At 48.5% G+C, this 25747-nt stretch overlaps 1 protein-coding gene across 1 annotated transcript in view; it reads left to right on the plus strand.

The window, feature by feature from the left end:
* Positions 1 to 25747, plus strand: part of KCP (kielin cysteine rich BMP regulator) — a 59367-nt gene that overhangs the window by 3055 nt on the left and 30565 nt on the right. The window contains 15 exon segments of the mRNA XM_087722511.1: positions 1440 to 1996; positions 3952 to 4024; positions 7549 to 7820; positions 10375 to 10558; positions 11320 to 11387; positions 11501 to 11671; positions 15981 to 16062; positions 16363 to 16445; positions 17970 to 18063; positions 18595 to 18873; positions 20461 to 20546; positions 22236 to 22329; positions 23909 to 24061; positions 25545 to 25595; positions 25598 to 25650. Coding sequence (XP_087578637.1) covers positions 1440 to 1996; positions 3952 to 4024; positions 7549 to 7820; positions 10375 to 10558; positions 11320 to 11387; positions 11501 to 11671; positions 15981 to 16062; positions 16363 to 16445; positions 17970 to 18063; positions 18595 to 18873; positions 20461 to 20546; positions 22236 to 22329; positions 23909 to 24061; positions 25545 to 25595; positions 25598 to 25650 — 2300 coding nt within the window.

Below are 25747 nucleotides of genomic sequence, written 5' to 3' on the forward strand. Positions count from 1 at the left end.
CTTTCGTTTCATCATCCGGAGTAAATCTCTTTCTTCGAGGAATCTCAGTCCCACTCGTCTTTCTTCTGCCTTTCCTCGGCTCGCTGATTGGCAGGTCAATTCTGTTGCCTTTTCTTTTCTAAGTTTTTTTTAATTAGATAAACATTAAAAACATTGGACATAGTGCGACATTTCTGGCAAAAAACATTTCCATAAAGTGATTGGATCTTACAACAATTACATTTTGTAATTTGTATCCATTACATAGGTGGGTGTAGTCAGTCAGGATTACCTGTCCGTTGATCCTTTCGTTTATATAATTACTAACCACACAGATACATATCCGATTCCTACCCATCACACCTACTTAATACCACATTTTCCAATTGTCTGGGTTTTTCTGTCCCGGCCTTTCCACCTCGTTTCTAACCATCAGTGCCATTTGTCCCAGATTTCGTGATGTTCCGTCTCACCCTCGTCTTTGAGCTCTAAGAGTCAGTCTGTCCATCTCTGCGCACGTCAGTATCTCATTTATCATTTCTTGTTCCGAGGGAGTCTCCTTATTTTTCCATTTCTGTGCAAAAACCAGTCTTGCCGCCGTTAATATATGCAGCATTAAATATAACTCACCTTTGCCGTGTTTTTCTTTTGTGATCCCTAGTGGAGGGAGTGGGGTTGGAGGAGGAAGAGGAGGAGGAGAACTGTGGGGTCCTTGGTGCTCTCTGAGCTTGGAGGTTTTCTTGCAGATGTCTCATGACCCAGCTAGGTAACATCATCAGTGCTAGGAGGGAGAGGTGGTTTGTGGTGAGGAGGAGAGGAAGAGGAAGAAGAATGTGAGTCCCTTTGTGCTCTCTGAGCTTAATTGTTTTCTTGCAGGAGAAAGAATAAAGGGAGGGGAAGGAGGCGGGAGGGAAGGGAAGGAAGGGAGGGCTGTGAGGGGGTCCCTGGTGGTCTCTGAGCTTGGTGGTTTTCTTGCAGACGTTTCATGACCCAACTAGGTGACATCAGCAGTGTTAATGTGGGGTTTGCTCTCTGTCTATATTCTAGTGCTTCGCCTGTCACTGAGAATACTCCTGACAGCTCCTCAATTAGGGAATTGTTTACTCAGCCTCTGAAGCCAACCAGCCAAACCAGGCTTAATACTCCCCTTCCAGAAGGCCAGCAACATGGAAGGCTCTTCCACAGGGGGGCAGGGGGGGGCAGAGCAACAAAGGCTCTTCCCCTGGATCCCACCCACCAACGGGATCCCTGGGAAGCCTCTTCTGCTGCCACGAGGGGAGCAGGCTCATCCCATGGGGGGAGACGGGGGACGATGGCTCCTCAACACCCCTATTATGGCTCAGCAAACGCCAGGCGCCGGTCTGTAAACTCCCCAGGGGCCAAACTCCAACTCCCACCCACCCCAAATCCCCAAGACAGGACCAGCCTCTTTAAAAAAAAAACCTGCTCTTCCATTACAGTCCTCGACCTGCTGGAGGCGCTCAACGTCAGCAGCTCGGTGCCAGGCATCGGCAAGACCAAGGGCCCCGACCCGGGCATCCCGGCCTGGAAGTTCCGCCGGCGGGTGCCCGTCCTCACCCTGCCCTGGGACTACTCCGTCTACCTGCTGTCCACGGTGCAAGCTGCCCTGGGCTTCCACTTCGTGGCCCGCCAGAGCCCCGGTTCGGAGGGGACCCTCATTTCCTTGGCCTCCCCGGCGGCCTCCAAGCGGGACGGGCAGCCCCTCCTACAGCTGGCATCCAGCACCCAGGAGAACCAGCTCCGGCTGGCGTACCGGGCAGCGCGTAACATGGAGCCGGCCTCGCTGGTCTTCCCCGGGAGCACCCCTTTTGCCCACAGCCGCTGGGCACAGCTGGCACTCAACCTGGAGCCCCGGCGCGTCTCCCTCTACGTGGACTGCCAAGAGCCCTTCGTCTTTGAGGACGGCCGTGGGGACGACCTGCTCAGCCTCCGGCTGCCCCTCGACCTGCAAGTCACTTTTGCCAGCTTAGCCGGAGATGAATCTAGCAAGTTCCTGGTAAGTCCGGCCCAGGGGCCACTTAGCTGCGCCCTGTGCCCAGAGCGTTCCCCAAAAACCACTTTGGGCTTACCCTGGAACCCCAATCCTCAGCCCGTTTCACCACAGGCCGCTTGGGGTTTCTTCGTGCCAGGGGCACCACTTGGTTAATGCCAACTGTTATTTTCCTGTGGCCTGGGAAGAATTTATACATTTCCATAACTCTGTGAGAAATACAGGTTAAGATGATCAAAGGCCTGGAGACTAAAACATAGGAAGAACGGTTGCAGGAACTGGGAATGTCTAGTTTAATGAAAAGAAGGACCAGGGGAGACAGGATAGCAGTCTTCCAATATCTCAGGGGTTGCCCCAAAGAAGAGGGAGTCAAACTATTCTCCAAGGCACCTGAGGGTAGAACGAGAAGCAATGGGTGGAAACTAATCAAGGAGAGAAGCAACTTAGAACTGAGGAGGAATTTCCTGACAGTGAGAACAATTAACCAGTGGAACAGAAGTTGCCTCCAGAAGTTGTGAATGCCCCAACACTGGAAGTCTTTAAGAAGATGCTGGATAGCCATTTGACTGAAACGGTGTAGGGTTTCCTGCCTAGGCAGGGGGTTGGACTAGAAGACCTCCAAGGTCCCTTCCAACTCTGTTATTCTATTCTATTTTATTCTATGGAAGGAAGGAAGGAAGGAAGGAAGGAAGGAAGGAAGGAAGGAAGGAAGGAAGGAAGGAGCGAGCGAGGGAGGGAGGGAGGGAGGGAGGGAGGGAGGGAGGGATCCTCCAAGGCACCTGAGAGTAAAAAAAGAAACAATAGGTGGAAACTAATCAAGGAGAGAAGCAACTTAGAACTGAGGAGAGATTTCCTGACAGTGAGAACAATTAATCAGTGGAACAGAAGTTGCCTCCAGAAGTTGTGAATGCCCCAACACTGGAAGTCTTTAAGAAGATGTTGGAGAGCCATTTGTCTGAAGTGGTGTAGGGTTTCCTTCCTAGGCAGGGGGTTGGACTAGAAGACCTCCAAGGTCCCTTCCAACTCTGCTATTCTATTCTATTTCATTCTATGGAAGGAAGGAAGGAAGGAAGGAAGGAAGGAAGGAAGGAAGGAAGGAAGGAAGGAAGGAAGGAAGGAAGGAAGGAAGGAAGGAAGGAAGGAGCGAGGGAGGGAGGGAGGGATTCTCCAAGGCATCTGAGGGCAGTACAAGAAGCAATGGGTGGAAACTAATCAAGGAGAGAAACAACTTAGAACAGAGGAGAAATTTCCTGACAGGTAGAACAATTAGTGGAACAGCTTGCCACCAGAGGTTGTGAATTCTCCAACACTGTTTTTAAGAAGGGATTGGGCAACCATTAGTCTGAAGTGGTGTAGGGTTTCCTGCCTAGGCAGTGGGTTGGACTAGAAGACCTCCAAGGTCCCTTCCAACTCTGCTATTCCTATTCTATTTTATTCTATGGAAGGAAGGAAAGAATGAAGGAAGGAAGGAAGGAAGGAAGGAAGGAAGGAAGAAAGGAATGAAGGAAGCAAGCAAGCAAGGAAGGAAGGAGCGAGCAAGGGAGGGAGGGATTCTCCAAGGCACCTGAGGGTAAAAGAAAAAACAATGGGTGGAAACTAATCAAGGAGAGAAGCAACTTAGAACTGAGGAGGAATTTCCTGACAGTGAGAACAATTAATCAGTGGAATAGAAATTGCCTCCAGAAGTTGTGAATGCCCCAACACTGGAAGTCTTTAAGACGATGTTGGATAGCCAGTTGTCCGAAATGGTGTAGGGCCTCTGGTTTTAACTAATACTGCTTCCTTCTCCTATTCTCCCCACAACAACAACCCCCTGAGGTAGGCTGAGCAGAGTGACAGGGATTGGCCCAAAGTCGCCCAGCTGTTTTTCTTGCCTAGAAGCCGGGACTAGAACTCCCCATCACCTGGCCTCAGGCATTTACGGCTACGATGCTTGTTTCATTATTATTATTATTTTGCAGGGCTCCTGGCAGACGGCCGAGATCTCACCCCGTGGCTTCCCCCACCGCCCCTGGCACTGTGAGAACCTGCCGGGTAAGGGTCTCCACATCTGCATTCCCGGGTCTGGCAGGGGGTGTGATTGTGTGTGTGTGTGTGAGAGAGAGAGAGGAGGGGGTTTCCTAGTATTGCAGTTCAGCGAGATCTCTTCCCAGGCCACCCACTGACCCAGAGCTGGGGAGGGTCACCCGGAGAGGACCAAGTCAGAGGGGGCAGCTGAGAGGCAGAGATCAAAGGAGTCCCAGCAGTGGGGAAGGTTTTCTGGGGGCCAGATGTTCCTCGTCGGGGGCGGCTAAGAGCCCTGGGGGCCTCGGCTGGGCTCCCACCAGACAGGAGGCAACAGCTGGTGGGCAGGCTGCACGATGCCAGGGAGGGCAGGGGGAAGGGAGCCCTCCGGAGCAGGGAGGCCAACAGAACATTTGGGGCTGGTCCGGTTCTGAGCCACGTTGGAGAATGGACATTTGGGCTGGATGTAGAAGGATATCAATCATTCTGGCAAGCGACAAGCTCTGTCCCTCTTGATTTTACACTCCCGTGGTGTGGCATGGCGGTTCCTAGATATCTAGATCAGTGTTTCCCAACCTTGGCCACTTGAAGATGTCCGGACTTCAACTCCCAGAATTCCCCAGCCAGCGAATGCTGGCTGGGGAATTCTGGGAGTTGAAGTCCGGACATCTTCAAGTGGCCAAGGTTGGGAAACACTGATCTAGATAAGAGGGAGGGAGGGACAGGGAGAGGGGGAGGAGAGAGGGAGAGAGAGAGAGAGAGAGAGAGGAATCCCCTCTTCCTCCTTTTCCTCCCCCTCTACTTCTACTCCTTCACCTCCATCCCTCCTCCTTCTGATCCTCCTTCTCTCTCGTCTTCTTCTTCTTCCTTTCCTCTTCTCTTTCCCCCTTTTCTTCCTCTCCTCTTTATCTCCTCATCCATCCCTTCTTCTCCATCCCATTCTCATCCCTCCTCCTCCTCCTCCTCCCCCTTTTCTCAGCCCTTCCAGCAAAGAAGGAGCTGCCGGCCAAGAGGGCTCTTTCATCTAGTGGCCCAGGTGGAAGGGTTGAGTTGCAGCCAGGGGTGGGCTGCTAATTTTCTTACTACTGTTTTGGGCATGCTCCCACGCACACTTCGCCCACGCGCGCAAGACTTTTGCACATGCGCAGAAGCGTCCAGGAAGGTGGGCGGAGCCTCATGCCAGCACTACTCCTGCTTCAACCGATCCGATCCGAACCGGGAGCAACCCATCTCTGGTTTTGGGGAGGGTGGGTTGCTGTCAATTTTACTACCAGTTTGCAACCCCCACGCATGTGCGCTGTTCAATGTAAATTGTTCGGCACGCCTGTGCAGCTACTAAAATCCCAAAATGGCGGCAGCCTAGCAGAGGCAAGGAAACCAGTTCAGGGGCGTGGCCAGCCTGAGTCGTTGCCGGTTCTCCGACCCATGGCCTGAATTCCACTCGCGGTTCAGCAGAACTGGGCCGAAACCAGGAGCAACGCCCCTCTGGGGAGGGGGTCTTTGTGCCCCTGGAGCAGCCAAAGGTCTCTTTGCCAGAGCAATTCCTTCTCATCTCCCCCCCCGGGGGGGACCACCGCGTGGGAGCCTCGATGGCGGAACCTTCTAGTGGAGATCCAGGATCCCGAGCGGGAGAGGGAGAAAGAAACCGAGGCATCCAGAGAGAAATCCGGCACAGGAACAGCTTTCGCACAAGGCCTCCCTTTGTTGTGGTTTGCATAATTTGGCCTGGTTCTGCTGAGATCAATTAGATTCAGATTGCGCAAAGGCCGCCCGCCTGGGAGAAGCCGTGTGTGTGTGTGTGTGTGTGTGTGTGTGTGTGTGTGTGTGTGTTTTTCTGGCTGCACAGCCCTCCGCTCTTCATTTCTGACTCCTCTCCAACGTGCAAATGCACATTTTTCCGTCGGAGGAACAGCACGCGTGCCCGATCAGTTTCTCAGGGAGCTGGTTTCACTAACAGAAGAGCCAGTTTGGCCTGGTGATTAGAGCTGGTTTAGAAAAGAGGAGGCTCTGAGTTCTAGTCCTGCCTTAGGCATGAAAGCTGGCTGGGTGACTTTAGGCCAATCACTAGGAGGAGGTGAATTCGAGTTCCTCCTTAGGCATGAAAGCTGGCCGGGTGACTTTGGGCCAATCACTAGGAGGAGGTGAATTCGAGTTCCTCCTTAGGCATGAAAGCTGGCTGGGTGACTTTGGGCCAATCACCAGGAGACTGGGAGTTCTAGTCCCGCCTTAGGCATGAAAGTCAGTTAGGTGACTTTAGGCCAAACACCGGGAGATGGTGAGTTCTAGTTCTGTCTTAACCATGAAAGCCAGCTGGGTGATTTTCAGCCAATCACCAGAAGATGGCGAGTTCTAGTTCCACTTTAAGGATGAAAGCTGGGAGACAGTGAGTTCTAGTTCCTCCTTAGGCGTGAAAGCCATCTGGGTGACTTTGGGCCAGTCACCGGGAGACGGTGAGTTCTAGTCCCGCCTTAGCCCTGGAAGCCAGTTGGGTGACTTTGAGCCATTCCCTCTCTCTCTAAGCCCAGCCCACCTCGCAGGGTTGTTGCTGAGGGGGAAAGAGGATACGGAAAGGATATTAAGGATGCTCGTTGGCTTGAGTTACTTCCAATAGAGCAATAAAGGCAGGATAAAAATCTAAAATAAATGAAACGATATCCTGCCGAGAGCCGGCTGAAAGGATGAGCTCCCCCCTCCCCCCGCCATGAATGGGCCCAGGGGACGAGGGGGGGGGGACTTCTGGAGATTCCTCCTCACCTGCACCAGGTAGCTCTGACCAGTGGTGAAATCTCAATTGCTTTCCTATTGGTTCTGTGGGCATGGCTTGGTGGGCGTGGCTTTGGGGGGGTCATGTGGCTGGGTGGGCGTGGCTATGGAGTCATGTAACTTGGGGGGGGGGTCAAAAGACAGAAACTCACCTTAACAATGTCCTGCTGGAACAGGGTTGGACTAGATGACCTCCAGGTCCCTTCCAGCCCTGGATTATCCTCTGAAGCTGCGCCTAGTGCCAGGTTTGTAGTCCTCCCTTCCTCTCCTTTTTCTCTCTCTCTCTCCCTCCCTTTCTTTTTCTTTCTTTCTCTGTTTTTTTCTTCCTTCCTTCCTTTCTTTTTCATTTCTTTCTTTCTCCCTTCTTTCTTTCGCTCTTCTTTCTCTTTCTTTCCTCTTTTCTTTCTCGTTATTTCTTTCTTTCTTCCTTTCTTTCTCATTCTTTCTCTTTCTTTCTTTCTTCTTTTCTTTCTTATTTCTTTCTTTCTTCTTTCTCTTTCTTCTTTTCTTTCTCGTTATTTCTTTCTTTCTCCCTTCTTTCTTTCTCTCTTCTTTCTCTTTCTTTCTTTCTTTCTCAGTACCCCCACCCCCATTTTTGGCCTAGCACGCCTCAGGAAAGACTGTTGTGAGCAAAAATGGACACCCATCCCCTTATTTCCAGAGAACCTGTAGTAAAAAATTACTTTAAAAGTTTTTTAAAAAAAGTTCCGAAGATTAGCTGTGCGACGTGCCATCATTGGAACCTTTTTTTTAAACTCCTGGCTCTCTCCTCTTGTGTTGCTGACCCACAGAGTTGGACCTCTTCCCCCTGCCCTACGGTCTGTCTGAGGACCAGTATCTCCATCTCCCAGACGAACCTTCTCTGGATCCAGAGGAGTCCTTGCCACCCTTCGGGCCCTTGGCCCTGGCAGAAACTCACCGCTACCAGCAAGAGCCCAGCCGGCCAGATCTGCCAGCCCTGGAATCTGCACGGTCGGGCGTGGCCAGCCTGGAAGACCAGATCCAGAGACTGGAGGGGCTGGTGGAGGGGCTGGGAGCCATGCTGGATATGGTGAAGGAACAGGTGAGGACTGGACGGTACCAGTCAATTCTTTCTGATGGTGGTTCTGGAGGCGGAGCTGACTGGCTTGAAAGCAGGTTGGCACTCCACCCCTCTAGCGCTGAGGGTGAGACCCATCGCGACAGAAGTGCCATTCGGAGGACTTACTTGGGCCAAGTATCCTGATTGCAGGAAAAACGATTTCAGCAACAGAGGAGTAGTAAATGTGTGGAACACCCTACCTGATCCTGTTGCTAGGTCCTCTAACACCCCCCCCCCAATACCTTCGACCTTAAGCTGCCTACAGTAAGAGGGCCCTAAGGGGGCACGCATGAGTGCACCAGTGTGCCCACTGTCCTTGTCCCACTGTCCCCATTGATATGTCCTCCTTTTATGTGTTTATGGCGATGTTTTGCTTATTTATATCCATTTACATGCGCCATTTTTTCATGTGTTTTCCTACTTGTTTCTGTGTACTTGTTGACAAATAAATAAATAAATACAATAAATAAATACAATAAATAAATACAATAAATACAATAAATACAATAAATACAATAAATACAATAAATACAATAAATACAATAAATACAATAAATACAATAAATACAATAAATACAATAAATACAATAAATAATACAATAAATACAATAAAAATAAATAATAAAATAAATAAAATAAAGTAAATGAAATAAATAAAATAAAGTAAATGAAATAAATAAAATAATAAAATAAATAAAATAAAGTAAATGAAATAAATAAAATAATAAATAAAATAAATAAAGTAAATGAAATAAATAAAATAAATAAAATAAATAAAATAAATAAATAAAATAAATAAATAAAATAAATAAAATAAATAAAATAAATAAAATAAATAAAATAAATAAAATAAATAAAATAAAATAAAATAAAATAAAATAAATAAAATAAATAATAAAATACATAAAATACATAAAATAATACATAAAATAAATAAAATAAATAAAATAATAAATAAAATACATAAAATACATAAAATAAATAAATAAAATAAATAAAATAAATAAAATAAATAAAATAAATAAAATAAATAAAATAAATAAAATAAATAAAATAAATAAAATAAATAAAATAAATAAAATAAATAAATAAAATAAATAAAATAATAAATAAAATAAATAATAAAATAAAATAATAAAATAAAATAATAAAATAAAATAATAAATAAAATAAAGATTCATCCAAGAGTCCTGGATTCAGTTCAATTTAAATGCTCCCTGTTTTCAAACTCTGGTGACCAAAGGTGCTTTTTAAAAAGCCAACTGGACTTGATTTTCTTTTGCTTTTCTCTTGAAGACGTTTCCCTTCTCATCTAAGAAGCTTCTTCAGTTCCGACTAAATGGTGGGGAAGGGAGGGCTTTACATTCCTTCCAGCCATCAGACTGCCATTAGCTGTCTCTTTGGGAGTCATTGAGGCCGCTTGGCAGGAGGGTTTGCTGAGTGGAGGAGGAGGATTGTGAGGTCCTTGTGGTCACTGAACTTGGTTGCTTTCTTGCAGACATTTCAAGACCAAGCTAGGGAACATTATCCGTGCTAGAAGGGAGTGGGGTTTCTCTTGGCTTATGTACAAGTGGCTTTGCCCAATCGGTGTGAGTGTTCTTAGTGATTCCTTGATCAAGTCCAAAAGCATGAGAAGATTCCTAGACGCCTGGCACGCAGACAAATCAGTCATCACCGGGCACATAGAGATAAACAACAGCTACACGCCATTCAAAAGAGACAATCAAAAAGCTAAAAAGGAAACAGAAAGACCGAAACAGCTTTTCGCCAGCAAGCAACACCAGATAAACAGAGATTAACACCAAGATTAATACTAGACCAACAATCAAGTAAACCATCCCAATCAAGGAAGTACCAAGTCAGAGACGAGGTCAAAGAGCAAACAACTGCCTAATCAAAGAGAGACCAAGAACGTGTCCACAAACACTGAAACAGCCCATAAGAACACAGAATGAACCCCACTTCTTTCGAGCACTGATGATGTTCCCTAGTTGGGTCGTGAAACGTCTCCAAGGAAACCACCAAGCTCAGAGACCAACAACAACCCCACTGTTCTCCTCCTCCTCTCTTCCTCGTCCGCCTCCTCTCACCAAACCCCACTGCCCTGTGGAACTGACAACGTTACCTAGTTGGGTCGTGAAACGTTGCCAAGAAAACCACCGAGCTCAGAGACCACCAAGGATGCCACAGTTCAACCCAAAATATTCCCTTCTATTGGTGATTCTACCCTGATCTAGGGGGATCCTGCCATGGATCGCTAACCACAGAGCAATCGGCGAGGAAGGCTTTGATAACCCTCCTCTGTTTATTTTTCCAAAGGGTCCGTCCATGGAATTTGCACATCGTTGTGCCCTTTAACCATGAGGACTAGGAACCTGTTCCCAAAAGAGTGGAGAAGCAGCCTTGCCACCTTAATAGTGGCACCTTAATTGGGTGGCGGGGGGGGGGATGACCCCCAATTGCGTGCTGACATACAATTCTGATTCTGCAACTCTTCTCTCCCTCCCCCTCCCCCACCCACCCCGTCCCCCGACAGAATTCCGACCTGCTGGGCCGCGTGAAGACCCTTGAACAATGCGAGTGTCGGCGGACAGCCTGCTTTGCAGATGGACGGCACTACGAGGAGGGGGCTTCCTGGGACCAAGACCCCTGCACCTCCTGCGTGTGTGTGCAGGGCGAGGCCAAGTGCCAGCTGCAGCCCAACTGGATGCACTGTGGGGGTGAGGAAATGCCCGGGGCTCGAGACTCACCATGCCAACCTCCCTTGGGAGGATCGGGCCCAGGGAAGCCGGGGAGGGCATGGGATGGATGGAGGCCGTGCCCCCCTTTCAGCTCTTGCCAAGATTGTCAGAGTTTGTTGTATCAGTTCAAATCCAGAAAGCAGACACAGGTAACAGATGCAGCTGCGTTCATTAACTTCTTTCCGTACATAAGAACAGGTGAATCAATGTACAATACCAACAGGTGGTTCTTCCGAGTAAACACAAGGCAGGAGAGTTACAGGCAAACACAAGCAGTTGGTTTCATTTTCAGCAGACGAGCCCAGACAGACTGATAGTTTACTTCTCAGAGCGGCAGACTGTTTCGGTTTCGATTCCCTGCACAGATCTGTTTAAGCTGACTTAGTTGCTATGCCTATTCATTGGCTGACCTTCTTTCCGTGTCTCTCCCAGATCTTTAACAAAGATCAATCTAGAATTCAAGAGCGCGTGATCTACAGAGTGGGTTTCTGGATTTTCCACCATTCAGGAGTGTCCACAGAGATGGGGGAGGTCAAAAACTTCAAGAAGGCGGCCTCAGGTCCGCTCGAGGCCACCATCTTGACGTTTTCGACCTCGAAGTCTTGGTCCACAGTCCCGAGGCACATATCCTCTTTGCCCTGCATTGCCCCTGTTGCCCTTCTCCCTTTGACCACTGCTCCGCAGGCAGAAATCCAACTGGTGCGCTTCCCACCCACCCCCACCCCCCGTCCTCCCTGCAGGCTGCGCCGACGGCAGAAAAGATGGCGAGAGCTGGAAGCCGGATCCTTGTCGGAGATGCCAGTGTGAGGTGAGTGGCCGTGCGGCCGTGGCAAGAACGGATGCCAACTTCCTGATTTGGCAGGAAAGGTAGGAAAAAAAAATTCTTCCCATGGAGTTTGGGTCCCTTTGCAACCCACCCAGGATGGCGGAGTGACTTGTGAAGTGGAGGATTGTCCACCCGTCCTGTGCCAGCATCCTGCCACCCCCGAGGACAGGTGTTGCCCCGAATGTGGGGGTTGCATGTACAACGGACACCTGCTGAAGGACGGAGATGGCTTCCTGGAGGATCCATGCAGCCACTGCACCTGTGAGGTGGGTGTGGGGGCAGGCCCCGTGCTGTCTTACTCACTCGCACGTACGCACGCGTCATTTGCCTTCGGAAGTTGTGGGAGCTTCGTCCCTGGAGGCTTTCAAGAAGAGACTGGACTGCCTTCCGTCCGAAATGGGGTAGGCTCTCCTGCTCGGGCAGGGGTTTGGGCTAGATGACCTACAAGGTCCCTTCCAACTCTGTTAATCTGTAGTGAAGATTTAGTGGGTTTTATTATTATTCCCCAGCAATAGTGGACAATCACTTAAACATAGCAATAGCAATAGCAGTTAGACTTATATAGCGCTTCATAGGGCTTTCAGCCCTCTCTAAGCGGTTTACAGAGTCAGCATATCGCCCCCACAGTCTGGGTCCTCATTTCACCCACCTCGGAAGGATGGAAGGCTGAGTCAACCCTGAGCTGGTGAGATTTGAACAGCCGAACTGCAGAACTGCAGTCAGCTGAAGTAGCCTGCAGTGCTGCATTTAACCACTGCGCCACCTCGGCTCCATGAGCCAGCCATGTGCAGCAGCTACCCAAAAAACCCTCACAGTCCTAGGCTGCATCAACAGAGGGAGAGAATCAAGATCACACGGTGTTGATACCACATTATAATGTCTTGGTAAGGCCGCACTTGGAATACGGCATCCAGTTTTGGTGGCCACAATGTAGAAAAGATGTGGAGACTCTGGAAAGAGTGCAGAGAAGAGCAAGAAAGATAATTAGGGGACTGGAGGCTCAAACATAGGAAGAACAGTTGCAGGAACTGGGAATGTCTAGTTTAATGAAAAGAAGGACCAGGGGAGACATGATAGCAGTCTTCCAATATCTCAGGGGTTGCCCCAAAGAAGAGGGAGTCAAGCTATTCTCCAAAGCACCTGAGGGCAGAACAAGAAGCAATGGGTGGAAACTAATCAAGGAGAGAAGCAACTTAGAACTGAGGATAAATTTCCTGACAGTGAGAACAATTAATCCGTGGAACAGAAGTTGCCTCCAGAAGTTGTGAATGCTCCATCACTGGAGGCTTTTAAGAAGATGCTGGATAGCCATTTGTCTGAAATGCTATAGGGGTTCCTGCCTAGGCAGGGGGTTGGACTAGAAGACCTCCAAGGTCCCTTCCAACTCTGTTATTCTGTTGTATTCTAAATTCCCTTCATTAAAAACCCAGCAGTGTCCCATGAAATCCAGCCAAAAGCAGACCAAGGTTCGTCCACAGAGCAATGGCCACTAGATACTCGCCACTTGTAAGATCCGTGTAAGTTTCCCAAACAAGATAAACCCCCGGGGCAAAATAATATCCATAAGAGGCTTCATGAGGCACAATCCAGGAATCACCGCAACCAGGATCCATGCAGCTAGGAAACACCCACATTGGGAATTGGAAATGCCAGGCCCGATGCCCCCACCCCACCCAGGGATGCCAGGGAAGAGAGGCCTTACCCCCTCCCTCCCCCCCAAGTGCCACTTAGGTAAACCTTGTTTTATCTCTCCAACGGTGCCAGGCAGGCACAGTCCGGTGCCAAGTGACCGAATGCCCCCAGCTTTTGTGCCAGGACCGCTACACGCCGCCTGGGCAGTGTTGCCCCAGCTGCCGCCAAGGTAAGAGTTTTTGTGCAATACAGGGGAAAGCCACAGTGTGTTTGTGTGTCAAATCTCATGCTTGAAGCTGCATTTGTGTTCCCACAGGGGGTTTGGGCCTTTCGCACACAAAACCCATTATCTACTGGTTTGGGCATAGCAGGATATGGGAAGAAAGCTTTTTTTTTCTTAATCCACTCTGGGACTTTAAAAAATGGTGGGTGTGGCAGCTCTTCATGAATTCATTGATTGAGTGATTGATTCAAGCATTGATTGATTCATTCATTCATTAAGTTATCCATTTATTCATTTAACATGTCAATCATTTATTCTTGTTGACTGGTTGCGTCAATCATTGATTGATTCATTCATTCATTCAATCGTTTAGTCATTTATGTCAATCATTCATTGACTCCTTGATTGATTGGGTCAATCATTGATTCATCATTGATTCATTGAGTCAATCGTTCATTGTTTGATTGATTCATTCATTGATTCAATCATTTATTCCTTTATCATGTCAGTTGTTCAGTGCCTGATTGATTGATTGGGGTCAATTGATTGATTGATTCATTTGTTGAGTGAATCATTCATTGATTGATTCTATCATTTATTCATTTATCATGTCAACTGTTTATTGATTTATTGGTTGATTGGGTCAATCATTGATTCATTCATTGAGTAAATCGTTCATTGATTCGTTCATTCATTGGTTCAATCTTGTATTCATTTATCAATCAATCATTCATTCATTCATTGAGTCATCCATTTATTCATTTAACATGTCAATCATTTATTCTTGTTGACTGGTTGCATCAATCATTGATTGATTCATTTATTCATTAATTGATTCAATCATTTAGTCATTTATGTCAATCATTCATTGACTCCTTGATTGATTGGGTCAATCATTGATTGGTACATTCATCATCAATTCGTTGAGTCAATTGTTCATTGGTTGATTGATTTATTCATTGATTCAATCATTTATTCCTTTATCATGTCAGTCGTTCAGTGCCTGATTGATTGATGGGGGTCAATTATTGATTGATTCATTTGTTGAGAATCATTCATTCATTGATTCTATCATTGATTCATTTATCATGTCAACTGTTTATTGACTTATTGATTGATTGGGTCAATCATTGATTCATTCATTGAGTAAATCATTCATTCATTCATTCATTCATTGGTTCAATCTTGTATTCATTTATCAATCATTGATTGGTTCATTGATTGATTGGATAAAGCATTGATTCATTCATTGATCAAGTCCCATCAAGTCCAGGTCAATGCATGGGGACCCAATAGTTAAGAGTTTCTCCATGGCAGCCTGTCCCCATCCTGGTCTTTTCCCATCTTCCAAGAAGAGTCCACTTTGGGCAGAGAGAAGGGAAGGAAGGAAGCGGGCAGCATTCTTGGCCCCATCGTTGCCCCTTGGAGGGGGCAGGGCATCCCGTCCTCCTCTCCTCGGGTTCCGAGCCAAACTGCAAAAATCCCAGCCCCCTTCAGAGGGCCACAGAGGGAGGTTTCTGTAGCCTCTTCTCTGCCACCCGATGGTCATTCGGATTTTTGCAGGTGGTGCGCGGACACACACTCAGTCATTTTATCTCCAAGTGGCCTTTTGTCCTCCGATCTCGTCCCTCTGCAGCTTGTGAGCTGGATGGGCACCCGGTGGAACCTGGGCAGGAGGTGACTTCGGCCGATGGATGCCAGCGCTGCTCCTGTACTGTGAGTGACCGGAGGGGAGGGGAGGGGAGGGGAGGGCTTCAGGGCTGTGAAACTCTGCAATGGAAAGGGGGACATGTGCAGATGCCTCCGAGTTTTGTGCTTAAGTTTTCCCACACTTGGGAGTCCCTGCCCAGGGGGGGGTCAAAAAAGTCAAGATGGCCTCCTTGACGGTGTGATCAGAGCTCTACCTGGTTTTTAAGGTGTGTCAAACCAGAAAATATTTCATCAGGTAAAGAGGGCGAAGCAAATCCGATTTAAGCTTAAGCCTCGAAGAAAAGATAATGTTTATGATTTCAAATAGATTCAGCATATCTGTGATGTTGTTTGATTACAAGTGTTGTTTTAATCATTGCTTGGAAGCTGCCCAGAGTTCAGTGTAAGATGGGCAGCTACATAAATGTTTTGGGGGCATAAATATTTATTTTTCTAAATTGCGCTCCAAAATAAAACATCTCGCCCTTCTCCTCTTCCTTCCTTCTCTCTCCCTTCTGTCTTCCTTCTTTCTTTCTTTTTTCTTCCTTCCTTCCCTTCTTTTTCTTTCTTTTGTCTGTCTTTCTCTTTCTTTTCTTTGTTTCTCTGTATCTTTCTCTCTTTCTTTCTCTCCCTCCTTCCTCCCTTCGTTCCTTCCTTCCTCCCTCCCTCTCTGTCTTTCTCTCTCTCTCTCTCCCTTCTGTCTTCCTTCTTTCTTTTTTCTTCCTTCCTTTCTTTTTCTTTCTTTCTTTCTTTCTGTCTGTCTGTCTGTCTTTCTTTCTCTTTCTTTCTTTGTTTCTCTTTGTCTTTCTCTCTTTCTCTCCCTCCTTCCTCCCTTTGTTCCTTCCTTCACCTCTCCCTTCATCTTCCTTCCTTCCTTCCTTCCTGCCTGCCTGCCTGCCTGCCTGCCTTCCTTCCTTCCTTCCTTCCCTTCCTTCCTTCCTTCCTTCCTTCCTTCCTTCCTTCCTTCCTTCCTTCCTTCCTTCCTTCCTTCCTTCCTCCCTTCCCATTCTTCCTTCCCTCCCTCCCCACAGGATGGAAAACTTCTCTGCTCCCGGATTCCTTGCCCAGAGCTGGACTGTTCCAATCCAGAAGAATGTTGCCCCCGGTGCCAGGGTGAGTCTCTCTAATGCCTCTGTTAGGTTTCTCCCCCATCTCTCCTCTCGGGTGGCATACAGAGCATTTCCCCCCAGAACAACAGCCCTACAGGGCAGGCCGACCTGAGGGAGAAGGCCAGGCCGGAGAGACCCAATGGGTCTGGGACGGGGTGAAGGGCAGTTATGCTCCAAGCCTGAATAATTGGGATGGGGGGAGGGCTTTACATCCTTTACTCGTCCTTTACAACAATCCCTTCCTTTTTCTACCCCCGGGTGGGCTTCCCCGCGTCCGGTACTCCCTCCCTCCTCCACGACGCAGGTTGCGTGAATGGAAGCGCCAGGCACGAACACGGGGAAGAGTGGATGCCTCCCACCGACCCCTGCCTGAGATGCCGGTGCCAGGTGAGTCCCGGAAGTGCCCGGCTGCCCCCCCCCCCGTGGCTTTCAGACGTCCACCAGAGGTTCCGGGGGCCTGGCATGAGGTCTGTGGGGCTTCTCAGGCCTCCCAAAGGGGCTTTTTCAGGTTTACTTCTTTGAAGAGGTTTTGCTTCTCATCCCAGAAGCTTCTTCAGCTCTGACTGGATGGAAGGGAATGGAGGGCCGCATCGTTATTATGTTTGACCTCGGAGGACGGGGTGGGTGGGGGCCAAGAGGGGGATGGGCGTGGTCATGGTGGGCATTTGAACACAGGCCCAGTCTTCGTTCTTCTTTCTTTCTTTCTTTCTTTCTTCTTCCCTCCTTCCTTTCTCTCTCCCTCCTTCCCTCTCTCTCTCTCTGTTTCTTCCCCTTCCTTCCTCCTTCCTTTCCTTCCTTCTTCCGTCCTTCCTTCCTTTCTTCCTTCCTTCTTTCTCTCTTTTTCCTCATTCTTTCTTTCTTCCTTCCTCCTTTCTCCTCTCCCCTCCCTCTTTCTTCACTGTCCTTCCTTCCTTCCTTTCTTCTATCCTTCCTTTCTTCCTTCCTTCTTTCTCTCTTTTTCCTCATCTTTCTTTCTTCCTTCCTTCCTCTCTCCCTCCTCCCTCTCTCTCTCTTTCTTCCCCGTCCTTCCTTCCTTCCTTTCTTCTATCCTTCCTTTCTTCCTTCCTTCGATCCTTTCTTCCTTCCTTCCTTCCTTTCTCCCATCCTTCCTTCCTTCCTTCCTTCCTTCTTTCTCTCTCTTTTTTCCTCATCTTTCTTTCTTCCTCTCTCCCTCCGCCCTCTCTCTCTCTTTCTTCCCCTTCCTTCCTTCCTTTCTTCCGTCATTCCTTTCTTCCTTCTTTCCTTCTTTCTCTTTTTCCTCATCTTTCTTTCTTTCTTCCTTCCTCTCTCCCTCCTCCATCTCTCCCTCTCTCTCTTTCTTCTCCTTCCTTCCTTCCTTCCTTCCTTCCTTCCTTCCTTCCTTCCTTCCTTCCTTCCCTCCTTCCTTTCTTTCCATAGTAGTCCCTGGTCTCCAGAAGCCCTCTGCTGGCCAGAAATGGCATTTGCCAAAAATATTTTCAGGGAAGCCAAAACGGACCATTCGGGGGTTGCACCGCCCCTCCTTCCCCCCCCCCCGGCCTGTTTTGGCCGAGAGAGGCCCCTTGGGCTGGTCCTTTGGTATTTTCAGGCCGGCCTTGTGGGCCAGATTTAAGCGCTCCGCTCAAGGGCCAAGTAACGGGTCCCAATGACAGTCAGTAAGTGGGGGGAAAAAAACCACAAGTGGAGTTTCCAACCTGCCATCTTGACTTTTCTGACCGTCCTCTGAGTCAAGGACCAAATCGGGTGAATTTTATGTGGCCGTTTTTTTTTCTCGGTTGTGCCCGCGTCTTCCTCGCATCTCTTTGCCTTCTGGGCCAAGGAATCTCCAGCGGCCTCTGTAAACATGGGGAGGGGAGGGGGGGCTGCAGGGATCCCCCCTCCCAGACGCCCCTCCTTTCACCCCCGTCTTCCTCCTCTCCCCCTCTGCTGCAGGAGGGCAACGCCATCTGCCAACGGAGGCAGTGCGCCAGCCTGTGCCGCCACCCTGCCCGCCCTCGGCCGGGCACCTGCTGCCCCATTTGTGATGGTGAGTCTTTGGGGGGGGGTGCCATGATCGTGTCGTTGAGCAGAATTTGGGGGGGGGGGGTTAGGCATCCCAGACAAACCACCATGACGTCATTGAGCCAAGGTGGCGCAGTGGTTAAATGCAGCACTGCAGGCTACTGCTAGATCAGCAGGTCAGCGGTTCAAATCTCACCGGCTCAGGGTTGACTCAGCCTTCCATCCTTCCGAGGTGGGTAAAATGAGGACCCAGATTGTTGGGGGCAATATGCTGACTCTCTGTAAACCGCTTAGAGAGGCCTGAAAGGCCTATGAAGCGGTATATAAGTCTAACTGCTATTGCTATTGCTATCAGGCAGAAAGGGATCTGGGCATCCCAAACAAACTGTGATCGTGTCATTGAGCAGAAAGAAGGGCATCCCAAATAAACCAGAATGATATCGGGTGGAAAGGGGGACTCAAACTCTGATGACGCCATTGGGCAGAAAAGTGGGGGGGGGGGACAAGCATCCCAGGCCACAGACCACATTTGCAACGCATCCGTCGCCCCCTGCAGGCTGCCTCTGGGAAGGACGTGAGTATCGTAACGGCCACGCCGTGGAGACCCCAGACCCCTGCAGACGCTGCCGTTGCGTGGTGAGTCTGTTTGGGTGGGTGGGGGTGAGTCTGTCTCGGGGGGGGGAGGGAAGGGAGGGAGGGGACACAGCCACCACCACCCCAGTGATCTCCTTGCCCCCACAGGCGGGCGAGGTCTCTTGCAGACAGGTGAGCTGCCCTCCTGCCCACTGCAGCCATCCTGCCAAGCGCCCGGAGGAGTGTTGCCCCACCTGTGATGGTGAGTCGTCTCCCCCCCCCACTTGAAAGCAGGTTTCCTTTCCCCCCGAAATGCATTTGACCCGAATTTTATTGATCAATTGATTCAACGCGTAAGGCCTCTTGCCGTCGGGGTGACTCAGTGTGGGTGTGGCCTCCTTTGTGGGAGTGGCTTGCCGGCCATGTGACCTGGTGGGAGTGGCTTGCCCGCCATGTGTTTTCTCTCTCTCTATCTATCTATCTCTCTCTCTATCTCTCTCTCTCTTTCCTTCCTTTTGTGTCTCTGTCCCTTTTTCCTTTTTTCTTTCATCTCTCACTTTTTCTTTCTTTTTTTCTTTTTTTCTTAATTTCTTCCTTTCTCTTTCTCTCTCTGTGTGAGTCTCTTTTTCTCTTTTTCTCTTTTTGAATATTCCCACGGTTTTCAATTTGTTAAAAGTGAAAGTTTGTCACTTTCTGAAAACAATCAGCCACGTGGTCCACTCCGGATAACGTCCAGTTGCTAAGGGACTCCAGTCCCCTCCTTTCCAGCGCCTGCAGGAGTGTCCTTGGTTCCCAAGAGAAAGTATGTTGCTTTCTCTACTTCCCCCCGGCTCTCCTTCGTCTGCGGTGGGTCAGCACTGAAGTCAAGCCGGCTTCAGGGCCCACACAAAATCTCAATTGCTAAGCAAGATGGTTGTGCGTACTGTTTTGCCCCACCTTATGACCTTCCTAGCCACCGTTGTTAAGTGAATCGCGGCAGTGGTTAAATTAATAACACGGTCTTTGAGTGAATCTGGCTTCTCTATTGACCTGGCTTGTCAGAAAGTCACCAAAAGCGGGTCACGTGACCCCCCGAGACCCTGCAACCGTCGTACGTATGAGTCACTTGCCAAGCTCCGAATTTTATGGGGAGGCCGCAACGGTCGTAAGTGTGAAAAACAGTCATAGGTCAGTGCCATTGGAACTCTGAACAGTCACTAAATGCGTGGATTTAAGTCAAGGACTATCAGCATCTACCGGAGGAGAACCTTACTACAGGTAGTCCTTGATTTATGGCCAGTCACTTAATGACCATTAAAAGTTATGACAAACCTCCCTCAGCTACTTATAAACCGGATTCAAAGTTGCGACGGCCACCACCACCCCGTCATGTGGCAACATTTTGGGCACTCAACAACCGACCCACATTTATATTCACACAACCGCAATTTATGATGAATTTTTGCCAAAACGTTCACCTCTGGTGCCCGGCAAAAACTCCCCATAGCAAACAACGGATCTGTTTAATGACTGCAGGTTCACTTAACAACCACCACAGAAAAAAGCAGGTCTTAAAACTGGGTCACTCGCACGATGGCTCAGTGTACAACCATCACAACTTGAAACTTGAACGTCCAGATTCTGTTACGGTCATAAGTCTGAGGACTATTTCGACATAGTTTTCTCTCTTGGGGGGGGGGGAATCTTTTTACCCGTCCGCCCATCGCAGATGGAGAAAATGGCCAGGTGGAGAGTTAGGAGGTGGGGAAGACTTTTGTTTTAAAATTACTCCGAGGTTACACCAAGGAGAGGGAAGTTTGACACACCCCTTCCGCATCTCTCTTTCCCCTTCCTGGGTCTCCTTTGCAAGGCTGTGGATTTGAAGGACGGTTGTATCAGGACGGAGAGAAGTTCTCGCCTGCCACGGGGGGGCCCTGCCTGCAGTGCCAGTGCTTGGTGAGTAGGGCATGATGGGTGAACTGGTTATTCTGGCCGAACCATGAGGCCAGAATTCAGAATTCAATAATACAACTTATTTCCCAAAGCCCCTTGAAGGCAGGACGAGAAGCAATGGATGGAAACTAATCAAGGAGGGAAGCAACCTGGAATTAAGGAGAAAGTTCCTGACAGTGAGGACAATTCACCAGTGGAACAGCTTGCCACCAGAAGTTGTCCAACACTGGAGGTTTTTAAGAAGAGACTGGACACATAATTTGTCTGGAATGGTATGAGATCTCCTGCGTGAGCAGGGGGCTGGACTAGAAGACCTCCAAGGTCCCTTCCAGCTCTATTCTAACCGAACTATCTAAGAATAACAAGACTTGGAAGGGGCCTTGGAGGTCTTCTAGTCCAACCCCCTGCTCAAGCAAGAAACCCCATACCATTTAGACAAACGCTTGTCCAATCTCTTCTTAAAGACCTCCAAGAATGAAGCGCCCACATCTTCCACTGATTAATTGTCCTCACTCTCAGGAAATTTCTCCTTAATTCCAGGTTGCTCCTCTCCTTGATTAGTTTCCATCCATCGTTTCGTGTCCTGCCTGCAAGTGCTTTGGAAAATAGCTCCCTCTTCTCCAAATAATTGGATAACCCTTTGCCTTTAAATGCCATAGGGTTTCCTACCTGGGTAAAGGGTTGGACTAGAAGACCTCCAAGGTCCCTTCCAACTCTGTTGTGTGTGTCTGTGTGTTTTTTTAAATAGTTTTTATTGAACATTTTCAAGTTTAAAAACCACAAGCAAGAAAAAACCCCCAAAGAAAAACAAAAAACGAGAAAATACAAAAAGAAATACAAAACAGATTAAAGACACAAACAACATAACATATATAATATGTATAATTTCGCAGCGTCCCTTATCCGCATGTATATTCTGCTTTCGTAGTTTACTATTCAATTATTGCCTTCTTGTAGTTTTAATTCTAATCGTAAGTATATTATAATATAATAGTGTAGTGCATATAATCAAATTTTACCTATAGACTGTATATATTTCTTCATAGCATCATCAATAGTTTTTAAAACTTTTATTTCTTGTTTTGGCTTCTAATCTCTGGCCACTTGTAAAGTCTACTCCAAATTTTATATAAGAGCCGAGGTGGCGCAGTGGTTAGAGTGCAGCACTGCAGGCCACTTCAGCTGACTGCTATCTGCAGTTCAGGGGTTCTAATCTCACCGGCTCAAGGTTGACTCAGCCTTCCATCCTTCCGAGGTGGGTGAAATGAAGACCCGGATTGTTGTTGGGGGCAATATGCTGACTCTGTAAACCGCTTAGAGAGGGCTGAAAGCCCTATGAAGCGGTATATAAGTCTAACTGCTATTGCTATTCCAGCTCTGTTTATTCTATTCTATTCTATTCTTTGTGGCAGCCCCTGAGAGATTGGAAGATGCTATCATGTCTCCCCTAGTCCTTCTTTTCATTAAACTAGACATACCCAGTTCCTGCAACTGTTCTTCATATGTTTTAGTCTCCAGTCCCCTCATCCTCTTTCTTGCTCTTCTCTGCACTCTTTTTATAGAGTCTCAATATCCTTTTTTGAAGCTTGGGAATTGAAGTCGCTGAGCCGGCTGGGGAATTCTGGGAGCTGAAGCCCACCCCTCTCTTAAACTCACCAAGTGAATTCACATCTCTTCCTTTCCTTCGCTCAGGATGGGCATGTCCGATGCCAGGAGGAACTGTGCCCCCCAACGCCATGCGCCCGGCCTCTCCGAGACCCCAAACGCTGCTGTCCAGTGTGCGCAGGTAACCATTGGGAAGAACTGGGAATTGGGGGGGCCTTGACCTCTTTGCTGCTCACTTCCCCACGTGGAGCTGAGTGCCCCCCCTCCCACCAGCTCAGATTGGACTGGTGAAGCCATGGAAGTTTGCAGCACGCAATGATTCATTTAACAACTCTGGCAAAAAAGGTCCTAAAATGGGGCAAAATGAGCTTAACAAATGTCTCACTTAGCAACGGGAATTTGTGGCTCAATTGTGGTCGTAAGTCGAGGACTACCTGTATTTTTGAATCGAGATATGTTAATTAGATAGGGACTTCAGAAAAGTAGTTTTCATTTGGACAGGGAAGATTCTGCATCATAAGCCAGGATTTACGGCTTAGGCTGTCATTGTTGTGGCCCCCCCAGCAGAGCTGGAAGTGGATTCGGACAGTGAGGAGGTTGGGGAGGAACCTGGGCCAGTCCTGGAGTCTGGGAAGGCTCGGATGAGGGCTCTGTGTCGGAGGCAGAGAGGAGTCCAGGGCCGTCCGACAGTTATCAGCTGCCTTCGGAGTCAGACATCAGTGAGGCAGAAGAATAGCTGGAGCCTGTTCCCAGTGGGCGCATGCGCAGAGCTGCCAGACGAAGGGAATGGCTAAAGAAGAGGGGTCGACTTGGGAGTGAGGCCACAGGTGGACGATGAATGGCCCCTCCCAGAGGGAATAAAAGAGGAGCGAAAGGGGAGGGGAGTTTGCAGAAGGCAATCAGTTCGTTTCATTGGTTCGTGACTCTCCGAAACTCCTTGCCAAGTTCTCTCCCAGCTCTCCCAGCCAGAGAAGGTCTGTGACCGTAAATCCTCCCTCGAAAGACTTTGTGAAGGAGCAGAATTCACAGAGAATTAAGAAAAGGGGTTTTTGTCGGGACCAGGAGTTGGCTTCAGGCTCTTGGGAAACCCAGAACAGCCGTGCAGATAGCAATAGCAACAGCAATAGCAGTTCGACTTATATACCGCTTCATAGGGCTGTCAGCCCTCTCTAAGCGGTTTACAGAGTCAGCATATCACCCCCACAATCTGGGTCCTCATTTCACCCACCTCGGAAGGATGGAAGGCTGAGTCAACCCTGAGCCGGTGAGATTAGAACAGCCGAACTGCAGATAACAGTCAGCTGAAGTGGCCTGCAGTACTGCACCCTAACCACTGCGCCACCTCGGCAGTTGTTAAGTGAATCATATGGTTGTTAAGCAAATCTGACTTCTGACTTTGCTGGTCAGAAACCAGAATAGATAAATAGAACAGAATAAAATAGATAAATAGAATAGAATAACAGTTGGAAGGGACCTTGGAGGTCTTCTAGTCCATCCCCCTCAAGCAGGAGAACCTCTACCCTTTCAGACAAGTTGCCATCCAATCTCTTAAAAACTTCCAGTGTTGGAGTATCCACAACTTCTGGAGGCAAGGAGTTCCACTGGTTCATTGTTCTCACTGTCAAGAAATCTCATTTACAAATGCCTTGTAAAACATGGGGACACTCAGGTGGTGGGAAAGGAATCCAGGTTTGGGCTGTGCAGCCTGGCCAGGATGAAACCCAGTTTGACTCAGCTGCTCTCTTGCTGGCGGCTGTCAGTTTGTGTTTTCGAGGATCTTGAGTTTGAAGATGGCACCGAGTGGGCACCAGCGAGAGACCCGTGCAGAGTCTGCACCTGCCCACCAGGGGAGACGGTGTGCCGTGCCCTCCAGTGCCCCCCTGTCACCTGCCAGCATCCGGCCCGGCTGCTTGGTGAGTTCCTTTGTGCCCCCCACCCACCCCAAAAAACCCCCACAGGACCCTTATCCCTGGGATCCGGTGGCATCGAGCCCCAGCTGCAGGAGGAGGGCACGGAGGGGGAAATAAATGGGGGTTGGCAGGACGAGGGCACTGGCCAACAGCAGCCTTCTGGCTCTGTCAGAGTCAGGGGGAAAACCAAGCCAATATTAAAGAAAACAAAGGAAGGAAAAGAGGCTTTTTAGGAGAAGGGAGAAAGAGAAAGAGAGAAAGGAAGGAAGAAAGAAAGAAAGAAAGAAAGAAAGAAAGAAAGAAAGAAAGAAAGAAAGAAAGAAAGAAAGAAAGAAAAAGAAAGAGAGAGAGAGATTGATTGATTGATTCAGGCCTTGAATTTCAGTTTCTAAGAGCCCGTTCATTTTTTTGAAAATCGTGTATTAAACGATATTTAGTCCTTCTTGAATTTTAGTTTCTAATAAACCCCCGTTCCTCTTCCATACCTGATTTGGCAGCCCCCGACTCTTTCTTTCTTTCTTTCTTTCTCTCTTTCTTTCTTTCTTTCTTTCTTTCTCTCTCTCTCTCCCACCTGCTCCTGGCAACTATCACACTCACCTGACAGGTGCACTCAGAGCAGAGAAAGTCCTTCCTTCCTTCTTTCTTTTTCTCTCCTTTCTTCTTTCTTTTACTCTTTCTTTCTCCCCTTCCTTCTTTCTTTCTCTCATTTCTTCTTTTTTACTCTTTCTTTCTCCCCTTCCTTCCTTCCTTCCTTCCTTTCTTTCTCCACCTGCTCTATGGCAACTGTCACACTCACCTGACAGAGCAGAGAGGGTCCTTCTGTCCTTCCTTCCTTCCTTCCTTCCTTCCTTCCCTCTTTCTTTCTTTCTTTCTTTCTTTCTCTTTTTCTCTCCTTTCTATCTTCTTTCTTTTACTCTTTCTTTCTCCTCATTCCTTCCTTCCTTTATTTCACTCTTTCCTTTCTCTCTTCTTTTCTTTTACTTTATTTCTCCCCTTTCCTTCCTTCCTTCCTTCCTTCCTTCCTTTCTTTCTCCACCTGCTCTGTGGCAACTGTCACACTCACCTGACAGAGCAGAGAGGGTCCTTCCTTCCTTCCTTCCCTCTTTCTTTCTTTCTTTTTTCTTTCTTTCTCTTTTTCTCTCCTTTCTATCTTTCTTTCTTTTACTCTTTCTTTCTCCCCTTTCCTTCCTTCCTTTATTTCACTCTTTCCTTTCTCTCTTCTTTTACTTTATTTCTCCCCTTTCCTTCCTTCCTTCCTTCCTTCCTTCCTTCCTTCCTTCCTTCCTTCCTTCCTTCCTCCTTCCTTCCTTCCTTCCTTTCCTTCCTATTTACTTATTTATACGCTGCCCACCTGACCATTGAAGCAACAGGGTGCTGCTGTGTTGTGTCTCACCACCTGGGGGACAACAAGCGCTCAGCCATTGGAAATTGAGAGTTGGGGGCGAGGGTCTCTTAGCAGCTTCCGCTGTGCCTCCCCCCCCCCAAGGTTCCTGCTGCCCCCGATGCCACCAGTGCCTCTACAACCAGCGCCTCTACGCCACGGCCAAGAGTTCTCCCACCCGGACAACCCCTGCCAGAGCTGCCAGTGCAAGGTGAGGCCCCCAAATTCTTCTCCCTGCCCGCCTTCCCTCGCCTGGCAGCCCAAATCCTGAAGCTGCCACCCCAAACTCCTTTGTTGGCTCTTCGGGG

This window comes from Thamnophis sirtalis, unplaced genomic scaffold (genome assembly GCF_051295495.1).
Source record: "Thamnophis sirtalis isolate CommonGarterSnake01/CBP01778 unplaced genomic scaffold, rThaSir2_p1.2 scaffold_9, whole genome shotgun sequence".
Taxonomy (NCBI): domain Eukaryota; kingdom Metazoa; phylum Chordata; class Lepidosauria; order Squamata; family Natricidae; genus Thamnophis; species Thamnophis sirtalis.